A 17,108-nucleotide genomic window follows, 5' to 3' on the forward strand; every position below is an offset into this window, starting at 1 on the left:
TGAGGAAAATACAGGTAAACATTAAAAGTAGACCAACCTTCACTTTTTATTAATTCAGAAGTGAGTTCAGGAGATTGAAGTACCTCAGGTTCTTAAGGGATAGCAATTTTGTTTATCTCTGTGCTTACGTGCTGACATTGGTGGATAATGCCTCAAGTCTTTTTTATTGAACTTCTGAAACATTGTACAGTGTTCTCCCTTGGAAATTTGGGTGTTTATGAAGCAAAAATGAATATTAAGTTACCTTAACTAAAACAAAACACACACACACACAAAATAAAACTCAGTTATAATTGAGCTGTATTAAAATGTCTTTAGGTTAGAACAGTGATCATAAACTTTTTCTTATTGGTCAGGTTTTCTTTGAGATAATAGAAAAACAACTGACCTGCAGACTAAAGGATAATAATTATAAATGATTTCAAAATTCTAACGAAGAATTTTTAATCTTCCATATTTTAGTTTTCAAATTAAAAAATCTAAAGGTAAAGGCTTAATCTATATTTTAATATAGCACTTTGCAATTAAAGATTTAGAAAAATCTTTACAGTTGATTAGAGTAGCAGGTATCATCCCCATTTTACTAATGAAGTAACAAGGTTAGAGAAATTAATGATCAGTGAGATCACTGACATAGAAAGTGGAAGAGTACAGAATTGAGCCCAATCCTTGCCTACTACATCACATCTTGACTTTATATCTTCTTTTGTTTTTTGTTTTTGTTTTTGACTTTTTAAAATTCTCACCCGGGTATATGTTTTTATTATTTTGAGAGAGAGAAACATCAGAGTGAGAGAGAAACATCAATCAGTTGTGTTTCCCAAGCACACCCAACCAGGGATTGAAACTGCAACCCTGGATGTATGCCTTGACTGGGAATCTAAGCCCCAACCTTTTGCTGTAATTGACCATGCTCCAACCAAGTTAGCCACCTGGCCAGGGCCAGGACTTTATACTCTTAAGATCTGGACTAGCTTTGAAACTATACAAATGTGCTTGATGGTTAAGTTACATTTTAAAGAGGCAGGTTAAGTTGTATTAATAAATATAACTGTTGACTACTTACTGTGTCATAGGCACTGTATCTTTATTTCCTTTGAATAGCAGAGAAAAAAATTCAGAGTTGTATTTTGGCTACTTTCACTTAGCTGATAAGTGCCTAGGCTGGGATTAGAATTTGGTTGCCTTATGGGTTCACTTCAACCTTATATTAAACTAGAGGCCCAGTGCACTTATTCGTACACTGGTGGGGTCCATTGGTGTGTACTGCTGGGATCAGGCCGCGGCAGACAGCTGGGGAGGAGCCCGAGCCCAGGCCGGGTGCCGTACCACCGCTCAGTTATCTTGCCATCCATGAGCCTGGTATCTGGTGCCCATTGGTCAGCTGAGTGGCGCTGCTGCTGTGGGAGCGCACTGGCCACCAGGGTGCAGCTCCTGCATTGAGTGTCTGTGCCCTGGTGGTCAGTGCGCATCATAGCTTAGGCATATATATATATATGTGTATATATATATATATATATGTATATATATATATATATATATATGTATATATATGGCTTCTCAGGTAGTGTGTCTAAGTTTATGCTGTGGATAAAGGAATTATGCATCTGTTATCAATTATCCATTGGTAATTATATTACTTTTTATATGTACACATTTCCCTTTCAATTCGTTTTTTAAATATAAGGGAAATCTCAAAAGTTTTACATCACTTTATTTAAAGGTGATAGATTTTAAAGAATTTGATAGCTCAGGCCAGTGTGGCTCAGTTAGTTGAATGTTATCCCATGCACCCAAAGGTCTCTGTTCAGAGCATATGCCCAGGGTTGTGGACTTAACTCCCAGTGGGGGGCCTGCAGGAGGCAGCTGATTGATGTTTCTCTCCTCTCTTAACCTCTCTCTAAAATCAATAAAAACATTTAAAAAATAGTAAAATTTCACTGTTATTGATCACTTTCTAAATTATGAATAAACTATTTTAAAGCTATTAGTTTACATAAACTGAAATTATGTCTCATTATAATCACGTTTTAAGTAAAAGGTAGGAAAAAAAAAGAAAGTGTTGAGTTATTTTCCATTATCAGGAAGTAGAAATTTTGTTTTCTCCACTACCAAGGTACATTCCTCTAATTGATATTCCACTTAGCTAGCAATTAGAAATTAATTTTAAATTTAGCAAAACATTAGAAAACATTTCCAGTTATTATCAAAGCTCTAGTTATTCAAAATGTGTTGGCCATATCTTTTTTTTAAGACTTTAGTTTCCTACAACTTTGTTTTTACTAGAATCCAAACTGAAGCCTTGCCTTTTGAAAGGAGATTGCTTAAGTTACTTTCATAGAGCTAGGAAGAAACATCTCATTCAACTAAAACTACTGAGAGAACTGGTAAATAAATGGTTAGTATTTGATAAACTGGAGAAAACAGGCCATTTATCCAATATTAGTGGCCTGGTGCACGAAATTTTGTGCACTGAGGCGGGGCTCTGTTTCCTCAGCCCGGCCTGTGCCCTCTTGCAGTCCGGAACCCCTCAGGAGATGTCCGACTGCCAGCTTAGGACATCTCTCTCGCTTCCTTTGCTTCTTACCACCAACCTACAGCGGAGGTGGGAGAGGCTACCGCCACTGCCTCTAGGCTTGCCAGCCATGAGCCTGGCTTCTGGCTGAGCAGTGCTCCCCCCCGTAGGAGTGCACTGACCACCACAGGGCAGCTTCTGCATTCAGCCTCTGCCCCCTGGTGGTCAGTGCGTGTCATAGCAACTGGTCATTCTGTCGTTCAGTTGATTTGCATATTAGGGTTTTATTATATAGGATTCTCAACATCTGTGGGTGATAGTAATAGCACTACAGACAGCTTTCTCTGCTTATTTAGCCTGAGCTGTTTGTTTGATAGGCAGATATGACTAATGGAACACATTTTAAAGTAATTTAAACTTGTTATTTTGGCCAAGCGCTAATTTAGGGAGTAGAAAAAAATCATGATTTTAAAAAATAATTGATAAGATATCTAATCAAAGCCTTCACGCTCCAATGGGTTTGGGTCTGTTCCAGCCTGAGAGGTAACAATTGGCAGACATTTGTTCCACATTAATTTAGTAATAGAGGTTGGTGACTTCCTTTTTTTTAGGAATCTGTATAGGTTACAGAATTTAAAACTGAATTGATGAACTGTGGCCCAGGGACCCAATTCAGTCCATTCTATTTCTTTGAGAAATTCCTTGAGTTAGCAGCCTTTTTCAAAAGTAAATATGTGGCACCAACCAGAGTCTATTTAACCTGCAAAGCTTAAAAAATATATTTGTTCTTTGACCTTTTGTTGGCTGACCCCTGAATTATACTTTACGTATAGATAAATTAGGAACTTGATATGTAACTGTTGTGCAAAATTCAGCATTTGTGAAGGTGAAATAAGAATATTCAAAATAAATTATGAGTATAATTTTGCAAACACTTTATTATGAAAAATGAACTTAAAAAGTTTCTACCTGGTCTGCTTTTCCATTCCCACATCCACATAACTTACTGAGTCTAGGTTTCAGTGCCAACATTCTAAATTAAAACTTTGAAACTGATTACCTCCATATTTAGCCCAGCTCTCATACTCTTCCCTCATGGGGAATTTATTCACTTCCATGTATTACGTGTCCTTAGCTGTAGGTTTTCTTTTACAATGAGTATCTTTTTTTAATTTTTTTATTTTATTGATTTTTTACAGAGAGAGGAAGGGAGAGGGATAGAGAGCTAGAAACATCAATGAGAGACAAACATCGATCAGCTGCCTCCTGCACACCCCCCACTGGGGATGTGCCTGCAACCAAGACACATGCCCTTGACTGGAATCAAACCCAGGACCCTTCAGTTCGCAGGCCGACGTCTTATCCACTGAGCCAAACCAGCTAGGGCTACAATGAGTATCTTATATCACAGTTTAGGCATTTAGTAAGTGTTTGGTTAAAATTACTAATAAATAGATACTCTAATAACTCTAAATTTAAAAATATTTTAAAAAATCGTTTAATCAATTATATAGATTATTCTGGCTGAACTTATGATCATTTTTATTAAGCTTTTTAGAGTTTTATATCACTGGATTCCTTGTCAATATGAATCACTGAGTAATTTTATTTTCAGCAAATAATTTAGTGATTTTTGGTTATACTGTGTGTGTGTGTGTTTGTATCAACTTCATTGGTAAAGTTTACTTAATTCATTGAAGAATTTTTTCATTGAAAACCATTGTTGGTGATTTTGAGCTTTTCCTCAAGAAGCTCTTATTTTTGTCTTTAAATATAACAGTCAGTATTTCCACTGTTAATTTCTATAAAGATGGCACTACTGTGGTGGTTCCAAAGATGCTCTTCATTTCTTTTACACTAATTCTGTGAATATTGTTGGAATATATTTTCAAATACAGTTATAATTAACCTATGTATAGTTAATGAATATGTTCAACTAAATTAGTAAATAGTAACATGTGTATTTCCAGTTTTGAATACAGTAAAATGTACTTTATATCAAGTGAATGAAGTCATTTTTGTTTTCTTTAAATAGTATGAATTGAGAGTTGTTTTTTTAAGTGTAACCTTTACTGGAAGTAGTAATATTATGTCATAATTATTAATTTAAATACAACCTTTATTTGAAACTTAATAGTAACAATAAAGCATCTCAGTTTTTAATGATTGGCCTTTACAAAAAATAATTCAAAGTGAATTCCAGGCAGTATGATGTTTGCTTCCCATTTATATTGATGTACTTTCTTGAGTGAAAAAGCAGTGTTTTAGAATAGTCCCAAGAGACTAATGGCAAAAAAGGGGAGGGAGGGGTTTACATACTTTGCTCTGAGAAACTTAAGAGTATCTATAAAAATGAAGTGAATAATCAGCCTTCGAAATTTGACCCTTGCAAAGGGAATACTAGTTCTTCTGACTGGATATTAGCTTAATTTTTTTCACTTTGCTTATTCTACAAATTCGAAAGGTCTGTTTGAGGCTTTAAAAATCACACCTACATCAAATTGTGAAAATCTGTTGTCAGGCCTGTTTGGGGCATAAGAAACACATATTCAAAAAAAAATCCTTAAATATTTTATTTTTCACATTGTGTAATAACAAATTTGAGTTTTTAAAAATAGAATGTGCTACCTTGGTTTTTGGCAAATCACTGAATGATTAGTTAATATTCAAAATAAAAGTTGATGTAATTGCAGTAATTTTGGGGGGAAATTGCAGGAACTCAATTTGTAAATGAAAATTCTGATCAGGAAGGTGATATTTATTGTGTAAAATTTGGAAAATCTAATAAAAAGTAAAGAGGCACCTGTTATCCTATCATTAAGAAACCGTAGAAAGGATTTGGTTTGGTTTCTTTTTAAAATGAGTGAGGCAAAACAAAAACAAATTTGGATCATGCTATATGTATAATCATGAATCTTTGCTTCTCAGAGTGTATTTCTCTAATTTTTTTCTTAATAAAATTTCAAAATTTAACTGCTGAACTGGATTCTGTAATATAGATAAGCTATAATTTCTCTATTATTGGCATAGTTTTCAGGCTTTTTAAATTCTTGGTTATACATGTTTGTATACATCAGTTGCTTAAAATAAATCTGGCTATAAATGATGAATTTGTGTGGGCAAAATTTAGAAATCAATCTTTTGTAGAAAGTACAGTATTTTTAAGTGGTGGTAGAGGACCAGATTCTTTAAACAAAAATAATTATCTTCTGCCCCTAGCTCTGTAACAAAAAACGTGGAATTTTATAAACATTTTAAAGTAAAAATACTCATTAGCAAATTTTTCTGTTGATAAAATTAGGTTTGAAACTTTAATTTTGCTTATTTGGAACAGGTGGATTTGTTTTCATTTACTCAAATTTATTTGATTTTCATCTTTCAGATCCACCCCCCTTCAGAGGAACTTTGCTCTTGATTCTGATCTTTTGTTTTCCAGAGTAACAGCTATCCACCAATGTCAGATCCATACATGCCTAGTTACTATGCTCCATCCATTGGATTTCCATATTCTCTTGGGGAAGCAGCATGGTCCACAGCTGGAGACCAACCTATGCCATATCTGACAACTTATGGACAAATGAGTAATGGAGAACATCATTATATACCAGATGGTGTGTTTAGTCAACCTGGGGCATTAGGAAATACCCCTCCATTTCTTGGTCAGCATGGATTTAACTTTTTTCCTGGTAATGCTGATTTCTCTACGTGGGGGACAAGTGGATCTCAGGGACAATCAACGCAAAGTTCTGCTTATAGTAGCAGTTATGGCTATCCACCTAGTTCTCTTGGGAGAGCTATTACTGATGGACAGGCTGGATTTGGCAATGATACTTTGAGTAAGGTGCCTGGCATTAGCAGTATTGAGCAAGGCATGACGGGACTGAAAATTGGTGGTGACCTGACAGCTGCAGTGACAAAAACTGTAGGTACAGCCTTGAGCAGCAGTGGTATGACTAGCATTGCAACCAATAGTATGCCCCCAGTTAGCAGTGCAGCACCTAAACCAACCTCCTGGGCCGCCATTGCCAGAAAGCCTGCCAAACCTCAACCGAAACTTAAACCTAAGGGCAATGTAGGAATTGGAGGTTCTGCTGTGCCACCACCTCCTATAAAACACAACATGAATATTGGAACTTGGGATGAAAAGGGGTCCGTGGTAAAGGCACCACCAACCCAACCAGTTCTGCCTCCTCAAACTATAATTCAGCAGCCTCAGCCATTAATTCAACCACCACCATTGGTGCAAAGCCAACTGCCTCAACAGCAGCCTCAGCCACCACAACCACAGCAGCAACAAGGACCTCAGCCACAGGCTCAGCCTCACCAAGTGCAGCCCCAACAGCAACAACTGCAGAACCGTTGGGTAGCTCCTCGGAATAGGGGAGGTGGCTTCAACCAGAACAATGGAGTGGGCGGTGAAAACTTTGGTTTAGGTGTTGTTCCTGTCAGTGCTTCACCTTCTAGTGTAGAAGTGCATCCAGTGCTGGAAAAGCTAAAGGCCATAAACAACTATAATCCCAAAGACTTTGACTGGAACCTGAAAAATGGACGTGTGTTTATAATTAAAAGCTATTCTGAGGATGACATTCACCGTTCCATTAAGTACTCTATCTGGTGTAGTACTGAGCATGGTAATAAGCGTTTGGATGCAGCTTACCGTTCCCTGAATGGGAAAGGCCCACTCTATTTACTCTTCAGTGTGAATGGCAGTGGACATTTTTGTGGAGTGGCTGAAATGAAGTCTGTTGTGGACTATAATGCATATGCTGGTGTCTGGTCTCAGGATAAGTGGAAGGGCAAATTTGAAGTTAAGTGGATCTTTGTGAAAGATGTTCCCAATAACCAATTACGGCATATTCGCTTAGAAAATAATGACAACAAACCAGTTACCAATTCAAGGGACACTCAAGAGGTACCCCTAGAAAAAGCTAAGCAAGTGCTTAAAATAATTGCTACCTTCAAGCATACCACCTCAATCTTTGATGACTTTGCACATTATGAAAAGCGTCAAGAAGAGGAGGAAGCCATGCGTAGGGTAAGAATACAGTAATTTTTGTGTGTAGGGTCTTTTTATTGGGGTACTGTGCATGGATGGGTATTTAATGCCTTTTAATATTACATTTTGAGTTTAAGAATTTTACTCTGAAGGAAAACAATCACTTAGTTTAAGAAACAACTTTATAAAGATCCTTGAAGACCTGTGATGCCATATTTGAAACATTTCTCCTTTCCAAGGGTAATCCTTACTCTCTGAACTTGCTTTTTGCCTATTCTTCATACTCCTCAGGTAATAAAGGTTATTGAGTCGTGTTTATCAAAGCTCAGTGAATTCTGCGTTTATAATTAATCAGGCTTGAGAACTAGCAAGGGACTCTAATCTTAAACATTATTTTTATGGGAATAACACATCTGGAGTTTGAACCAGACAGTTTTTAAATAAATGTTTGAACATTATTTATTTTGTATTTATGAGAAATAAAATATTTTTCCCTAAAACTCCTGAAGCTTTTTTATAATTATGCAATTAGAGCACTTGTACAAAATGTAGACGAATTGGACTTTAGGAAGGTAGCTAACAGTTGGGAAGACATGGGGCTTTAGATGTAGATTGCAGAATTTTATTTCTTCAGTTCTTTACCTTTGTTAAGACTCTAAAGGAGATTTCTCAAGAAGTTACTCATTGTTCATGTTGCATCATATTGGCCAGATTTGATCAGAGGGCACATAGCAAGATAGGCTGGGGAATGTTTTCTGTTTTAGACTACAAAAGAAAATTGGTGTGGGGGAGGGTGCTAATTTTAGGAGAAAAGGGATGGATGGAGTAAGAAACTAACAGATTTTTCCGTAGACAGTACATTTAAAGTTATTTTCAAATAAGGGATAAAGTTAGAAGCTTCTCCAATAAATTATGATGATTGCTATGGAAAGCTTGCATGTAGAAATTGAGATAAAACAGGAACTAAAGTTGATTCCTATCTGTGTGTAAACATAAGCATCTTGTGGTTACTTGATATTTGCAAAAGAGGGAACTATTTCAATTAACATTTCTTACTGGTGAAGCGTGTGAAATGATCCTAGAGCAGTAGTTCCCATACATTTTAGGACACATACTTATAAATTAGGGTGCTTCTTGAAAATGCAGACTATTGAGACCACCCCAGGCAATCTGATATATTTGATAAGGGACCTGGTAGAGTATATTTTTAATCAAGCACCTCGATAATTTTGCTGCTAGTGATTCTTGAACTGAATTGTTAGAAACTTTGCTTCGGAATAGTACAAATGGCTATTTAATATTTAAGGCCCTGTTTAACCGTTTGTAACTGCCCTTACAAGTAATGATCAGGAGAAATGATTTGGGGTATGAAAGGCGGGATGCAAGTGAAGATTTTGTTTTAGGATGTGCTGATTTTAAGGTGCTTTTGAGAAATATAGTGAAATCTCTTTGATTAGACAGTTAGATGTGGGAGTCACAAATGGGGACTTTCTTGTTCTTAAACAGATAATTCCACGGAAGTGGGATGAGATTACTCCGGGAGAAAGATGCATGGCAGGGAAATAGTTATCAACTGTTCTTTCTACTGCTAAGGAGAGGCCACCCTTTTCTGTCTTTCCACAATTCTTCTCTACCCAGTCTGAAATTTTAATTCTAGGGTGTTTTTTGATTATTATATAACTATCTCAGGAATTATGACCATTACATACTGTTTTGTAGTTATACATTCAACAGTTATTTGAACTTTAAAATTTTACATTTAAATTGTTTTATTGTTTACAGCCAATTTTTTTATGTCTCACTCACCTTTGACATATTTGCTTTGGATTTTATTTAGCTTATTGTATTATTTTTTAGGAAGAGTAGCTGATAATATTTTTATTAAGCCCTTCTAAATGCAAGAAAATGCCTTACTTTGACCATAATAGGTGAACAACAGTTTACCTGGATATAGAATATTTGAGTCACAGTCTTTTCTTTCAGGCTTCATTTTATAGCTTTATATTTCTATTACATATAAAAGATGTCTGAAGGCAGCCTAAATTTCCTTTCTTTGGAAATAACTATTTCTGTGTGCATAAAAGATTTTTTTTTTTCATTCTTGCAATATGGACCTCTATGTAGAATGTGTCCAATATGGGTCTCTTATTATAATTTTTCTTAATTCTTTGTCCAAAGGCCAGGTTTTCATTTTCTTTTTTCTAATGTCAAAGAATGTTGAATCTTTGAACATTCTTTCAGTGCCATTGGCTCTTACCATTTTTTTTCCCCCCTGCATTTGGAGAATTTCTCAAATTTGAATTTTCATGACATTGATGTGATTTGTTTTGTGTTGATCTTGTGACTTGTGAGGTTCTGCATTCTTCAGTGACATGTTTGCTTATATTATCACATCTAGCTCCCATTTATTTCAGTTGATTGATTGCTTACCTGAATTTTTTGATGCCTAGTTGATTTAATTTCTTGGGTCACAAAGATGACTGTTCACAGCCTATCTTTGCTTCCTATAATGATTATTTTTAGAAACTTCTTCCTCTTCCATATCCTTTTTAACTTGTTTCTTTTATTAAATATACATACAGTAAAATTGTAAATTCCCCTTTGCTGCTGCTCGCTGGTTAAGCCCTCTCCTTTTTAACCCTAATTCACTGATCTGTTCTGTCTCTAGAAGCATTTTCCATAATGTCAGAAATTACAGAGTGTAATCTTTTAAGACTGGCTTCTTTCACTCAGCATGCTATCTTTGCAGTTTGTTGTTTTGTATACCAATTCTTTGTTCTTTTTAATTATTACTAAGTACTATTTCATTGTATGGATTTAACAGTTTATCCATCTGTTTTTTCTTTGAAGGACATCTGATTATTTCCAGTATTTGAAGAATGTAAATAAAACTTCTATAAATATTTGTATACAAATCCTTTAAAAACATTTTTAAATCATACAGTAAAATTCACGTTTTTGGTGTGGACAGTTCTGTAAATTTTAACACATTTGTAGATTTGTGTAACCACTACAATCAGGATACAGAATAATTTTATTATCTCTCCAAAACTGTCTTATACTATTCCTTTGTATTTATATTCTTCACCCAAGTCTAACCTCTGGCAGCCATTGTCTGGACTCATTATAGTTTTGCAAGTATCTTTTTTTGCAATATAGTTTGACTCTTTTTGGCTTTTTTTCCTGATCATCCACGTCAGGTATTTGTCCCTAAATAGTATGCTTTTTGTTGTTGGTGGTCTCGGTGTTTCTTTGTTTTGTACTTTAATGCTTGGTGTTAGTTGCATATTTTCTTCCCATTGCAGATGTGGAAATGGGAAAGGCATGGTGAAGTTGACTTTACCAATTAAGCAATTCATCAGCCTGTGAAGAGTAAGAAGGTAGAGCCAGTACAGTGGATATGCAGGTGAAATTTTTGAAACCACCATGTCAGGAAAGTTTTTCCTGCATATTAACCGTTTAACACTTGGGGTATCATGTGTCCTTGCCCAGTTTTCTTCCTGGTGCTATTACCTCTTGTCGAGGCAGAATTTGTAGATTTTCTCTTAGATGTACTTGTACTTGCACTTTGGCTCTCCAGCAAAACTGTTTTCAAAATATTCTTGATATCCTAGTGATGAAGGAAGGTTGTATATATATTCTAGGTCCTTCTGTGCTCTATCCAAAAAGACAAATTAGTAGTGTTTTGGTAGGATTCTCTTTACTTGTTACACTTTTTAAATTTTTAAATAAAAGTAGTTGCAAGTCATTAGTTAAACTTCTCCTTTAATGTGACCTCCTCTTTCTTGTATTTAGCTGAAATTCCTCAAAGCGTATGATAATGTGAAGATTACATTTTCCCAGGTGCATGTCCTTCAGACCACCGGTAAAGAAGGGTTTCTTAAGACACAAAACACTAGTTATAAAAGAAAAACTGATAAAATTTGACTATATTAAAATCTGCTCATGAAAAGATGATTTAAAGAAAGTAAAAAGACATGTTAGGAGCTTGGAGAAATTTGAACATAACTGACCAAAGATTAGTATCAAGAATAAAAAATATCTATGAGTCAATTTAAGAAAAAGATAAATAATCTAGTAGAAAAGTGGGCAAAAGATGTATGGATAGTCCTTTCATGGGAGGAAACAATAATGGTTAATAAGTACATAAAAAGATATTCAGTCTTAATAATAATTAGGGAAATGATAATGAGAAAATATTTTATATCCATTTATTTGGCAAAATTAAGAAACTTAATAGTATCAAGTATTGGAAGACTGCAGATTAACAAAATCTCATAAAATTGCAGATGGGAACCTTAAATTGATAAAGCCATGTGGAGAAGCAGTTTTTAAGGTATATATTCCATATACCTTATAGTTCAGCAGTTTTCCTTCAGGATAGATACATAAGAGAAACTTCCCACATACCCCAGAAGACATACAACAATGTTCTTAGTGGAAACAAGTGATAATAGTAAAAACAAAACAAAAAAACCAAGGACTAACCCAAATGTCCATCAGCAGGAATATGGCCAAAACACATTGGTGCAACAGTAATATGGTGGAATGATTGAACTATATATATATATCTATCTACTTGCAACAATATGAGGGACTCTCTTTTTTTCTTCATCTTTTTATTTAAAAATAATTTGTAATTTATTTGGAAATATAAGAATAGTATGTAGAACATTGAGATTGACCTGCTAACATTCTTTCCTGTTTGCTTTGTTGTTGTTGTTGTTTTTAACAATTTCAGAGTAATTTCCATATATCGTGTTTCTTTCCCCAAAAAAGTATAGTGTATATTTCCTAAGAATAAGGGTATTCTCTAATATAATTGCAGTATTCTGTTAGTTGATCCATAGTATCTTTTAAGCCTTTTTTTTTTTTCTTTAGTGTAAGATCAGGCAAAGGTCTTTTAGCCAAAACAGTTTTGACAAAGAACGATTTTGGAAGGCTTATATTAATCTGACTTCAGATCTTTGCCTTCCCCAAATTCGTGATTATTTTTTCTTTGCTTTTTCATAGAAGTTTTGTGCTTTAAAATTACACATATATGTCTATAGTGACTGTAGCTTTCTCACATTTCTCTTCTTACTGTGCTTACGTTTTTCTTTAAATTCTTGAGTCTACTTGTGATAGACAAGGACTTCCAAAAGCTAATTCTATTTTGTCATTGCTGGATCTTTTTTATGGTTTCTAAAAATTTTTATTCTGGTTATTTTGGCAATAGAGGAATTCCCCAGCTTGCCTTGCCAGGAAAACACCCTATGGAGGAGCCGACCAGACATCCTGTCTTGTTATATAAAACTTGCAAGTCAGGCTATTTTAGAATGAGGGGTATTGGTGAAACTTAAAACAACAGGAGAACTCCATACCAGTTATTGTAGTATTTGTATAGTTCTTCATTCTTAAATTTGAACACAGAATTTTGTTATGTTTGATAAAAGAAGATATCAAGTTGTTGAAAGAACAACCAGAACAAACCCATTAAGAGAAATATTTAATACAGGGAGCAAAAGGTAATTTAAAATATAAACAACATTTGATTTGTTGTTAGGGAGGATTTATGTATAAAAAGAAAAGAAAGCCAGAAAATGTTACTGGAATAAGAAATGTGATTCTCATAATAAAAAAGCAGTGAGCAAGCAGATTAATAAAATGTTCATGTTTTAGGTCCAGTTGATGATCTGGAATTTTGAATCAAAGAAATTTCCAAATGTGGAGCAATAGAGGTGAAAATATAAAGTGTGAAAGATGTGGTGGAAAAAGGGGTTCACTATCTCTCAGTGTTTAAAAGAGTACAGGAAAAAGCAATGGGAAGAATGATTAAAGAAAAGTATCCATACTCAAAGATATGTGTTTTCAGAAGTATGGACTCACTGAGTGACCAACAGGATAATTTAAAAGAAAAAGAAAGAAAGAAAAAAAAAGACAGGATAAAGATATTTTAAAAGCTTTCCAAGCAAGAACAAATTACTAAGAAAGGAGATTATCATGGGAATTCTAATCTACAGCTCTGGATTCTCACATGCAAAATCTATTTGGGAGTAGAGAGGAATGGGGTTTATTGTTTTTAAAGATGAGTGTTGAATTCTGTCAGTGAGGGGGAGTGCAAAGTAAAGATTTCAGGTATAAAAGAGCTTAGCCAAATTCTCTTTATGAGAAAGTTACTTGAAGAGCTATTTCAGCAGAGTGAAAAAGGAATTCAAGAAAGATAATAAGACCTGGTAGCTGGTTATACTAGAACAATACCTTTCTCTCAAAAGCGACTCTAGGCATTCTGAATAAGACTGGTCTTCATTGTATATAATGTGTATCAGGGCTGTATGCATTTCTCCACTTTCTGTTAAATGGCACGATGGTCTTCGAAGCCCGACAAATGAAATGAGCCCTCACTTGGAAGCCACTGACCTTGGAGATGGGTGTGAAGGAAATTAAAAAAAAAATCTAGCTAATGTTTGTTCTCATTGGACCATAAGCTGGCTCCATGAGAGCAAAACTTCTTTGTTCTCTGCTCAGGCCCTAGCACCTAATAGTTGGCACATAGTGTTTAATAAACATTTGTTAAATGAGTAAATGCTTAAAAAAATTTTTTTTGAAAGTCTGAATGTCATAGAATTTTTCTTTTTATTGGTTTAATTACTATACTTTATTTGTGAACTAAGTACTTAATCATTCAAGTTATATAATGTTGCCTATTGGTTTTTCCATTTGTAGAAATGTATAATCTCTATATATAAAAAGCCAGTGACCGGAATGCCGGATGACTGGTTGCTATGATGCCCACTGTGGCCAGCAAACCAGCCCAATTGTGGGGGGTGAGGCCCATGATCGCCCCCCACCCCCTATGGGCCCCCACCACCCTGATCGGTTCGCAGCCCCTCCCTCTGCCCAGCCCCACCCCAGATTGGCCCCCCCACCCTGATCAGGGGCAGGGCTGGCCAACCACCTGTGGTCCCTCCCCCTGGATGGCCCCGCCCCTGATCAGCCCCCTTACACCAATTGGGGCGGGGCTGGCCAGCCAACCACCCATGGCCCCTCCCCCACCCGCTGGCCCTTGATCAGCCCTGCCTACCCCATTCGGGTGCAGGGCTGGCCCACTGGTGCCAGCCTCAACCCGGTCAACCCCTACCACCGTGATTGGCCTGCTGCCCCTCCCCACAGCCAGCTCCGCCCCCAATCGGTCCCCTTCCCCCTCACACACCAATCGAGGGTGGGGCTGGTTGGCCAACCTCCCATGGCCCATTCCTCCCCTGGCCACTGATCCCCAATCGGCCCCCCACCCCCACCCCATTTGGGGGTGGGGCCAGCTGGCCCAACACTCACAGACCCTCCCCACGGCCAGCCCCACCCCCAATCGGGGGCGGGGCCCACCGGCCAATCGCCACGGCTCCTCCCCACAGCCAGCTCAGCCCTGATAGGCCCCTATCAGGGCAAGCCAGCCAGCCAGTCAGCCGGCTAGCCTCCCACTGTCTCCTCCTCCCAGCAGGACTGGCCCTGATCCGCGCAGATGGGGGCCAGGCTGGCCGGACCCCACCCATGCACAAATTTGTGCACTGGGCCTCTAGTAATATTAATAGAGCTGACTTTCCTACATTTATATAATGTACATGAGGCCCCTACAGGTAGTGTGGAGCCAGCCTGTCCCTGTACTTTGTAAATATTTTCAAGTTGTAATGATATAAAGCATAGATAAGTTGTTTTTCCCCATCCATTCAGTTCTAGAGAAATCCTTTGTGCCAGAAAGGGTCAATGGAACCAAAAACAAATTTCCAAAGTCAGAATATTGAAGTCTTAGTTCTACACCTTCTCCATGTTAGAAATCCCCCCCCCCTTTTTTTTTTAAATGAATAACACAAAGTTCCTTAATATGACCACTGCTCCAACATGCAATACTCAAAACCACATTGCCATGGCAATCCCTTGTGTTCTTTTAGCTTTCCATTTTGATTTCCTATTAATCCTCAGGCAAGCTTTCACTCCCTCGTGATGGTCACTGTTTGGTGATGTATGCTTTAGCTGACTCCTCAATATTGCCCATCAGTCCAGTTCATATCCCTGTTCGTGGAGCAGCTTTGGCAGCTTCACTGTTTTATTTCTGACCCGGTCAGAAGAAAGCAGAGGCAAGGCTTATGGGACTGTGTTTATAGTGTCTACAGTAGTGTATAGTAATGTGGTAGGCCTTCACATTCAGTCACCACTCCCAGAGCAATTTCCTGTCCTGCATGCTCCTGCCCTATACCATTTTTTATCTTTTATACCATATATTTACTGTATTTTTTTGTTTAGTTATGTTTAGATAAATGCATACCATCTAATCTAATAAAAGAGAAACTTGCAAATTGACCGCACCTCCGCTATGCCCAAGCCACTCTCACCAGCCAATCAGAGCGACTATATGCAAATTAACCCAACCAAGATGGCGGCCGGCAGCCACGGAGCTGGAGCAAGCAGGAGGCTTAGTTACCCTAGCGATGGAGGAAGCCACGCTTCCCGCCTGCCGTGGCCTCCGCTCAAGGCAACAAAGTTTCAATTATAAAAAATAAATAAATCCCAGATACCTGCTTCCAGCCAGCCCCCACTGGGAGCTTGGGTGGCTGGGGGCCGTGGCCATCCTGCAAACAGCTATCAGCCCCTCACCTAGGAAGGCCACACCCTCATTGGGTGAGGGTCCCCACTGGGGGGCTTGGCCAGCCTGCAAACAGCCATCAGACCCTCACCCAGACTGGCCAGGCACCCCAGCAGGACCTCCTCCACCCTGAAGGGGGTGTGGCCAGCCTGAAAACAGCCCTCAGCCCCTCACCCAAGCTGGCCAGGCACCCCATTGGGGACCTCCACACTGAAGGGGCTGTGGCCTGCATACAGCCATCAGCCCCTCACCTAGGCTGACCAGTCACCCCAGGGGAGACCCCCCCACCTTGAAGGGTCTGTGGCCAGCCTGCAAACAGGCATCAGCCCCTCCAGCGGGGTCCCCCAACCTGAAGGGGCTGTGGCCAGCCTGAAAACAGCCCTCAGCCCCTCACCCCGGCTGGCCAGGCACCCCAGCGGGACCCCCACCCTGATCCAGGACACCCTTCAGGGCAAACCAGCCGGCCCCCACCCATGCACCAGGCCTCTATCCTATATAATAAAAGGGTAATATGCAAATTGACCCTAACAGCAGAACAACTGGGAATGACTGGTTACTATGACACACACTGACCACCAAGGGGCAGACACTCAATGCGGGAGCTGCCCCTGGGTGGTCACTGTGCTCCCACCTCAGCAGCGCTGAGGATGTCCGACTGCAGCTTAGGCCTGCTCCCCGCTGGCAAGTGGGCATCCCCTGAGGGCTCCCGGGCTGCCAGAGGGATGTCTGACTACCAGCTTAGGCCCAATCCCCTGGGGACCAGGCCTAAGCCAGCAGGTGGTCAACCCCCGAGGGGTCCCAGACTGCAAGAGGGCACAGGCTAGGCTGAGGGACCCCCCTCCTGCCCCCCAGTGCACAAATTTTTGTGCACCGGGCCTCTAGTTGTGTGATAATTGCCTGCAGTATTTAGTACAGTAACATTCTGGACAGGTTTGTAGTGTAGGAACAGTAGTAGGCTGCACCACATAGGGTATGTGTGT

At 38.5% G+C, this 17,108-nt stretch overlaps 1 protein-coding gene across 4 annotated transcripts in view; it reads left to right on the forward strand.

The window, feature by feature from the left end:
- Window positions 1–17,108, forward strand: part of YTHDF3 (YTH N6-methyladenosine RNA binding protein F3) — a 37,964-nt gene that overhangs the window by 11,697 nt on the left and 9,159 nt on the right. For 3 of the 4 annotated variants that reach the window (XM_081111384.1, XM_081111382.1, XM_081111383.1), the window contains one exon: window positions 5,952–7,550. In XM_081111384.1, coding sequence (XP_080967510.1) covers window positions 5,952–7,550 — 1,599 coding nt within the window. Of the gene's footprint in view, window positions 1–5,951; window positions 7,551–10,816; window positions 11,970–17,108 lie in introns of those variants that run through there. The other variant, XM_081111381.1, reaches the window with a different exon arrangement.

Source organism: Myotis nattereri (assembly GCF_964212035.1).
Source record: "Myotis nattereri genome assembly, chromosome: 17".
NCBI classification, from domain to species: Eukaryota; Metazoa; Chordata; class Mammalia; order Chiroptera; family Vespertilionidae; genus Myotis; species Myotis nattereri.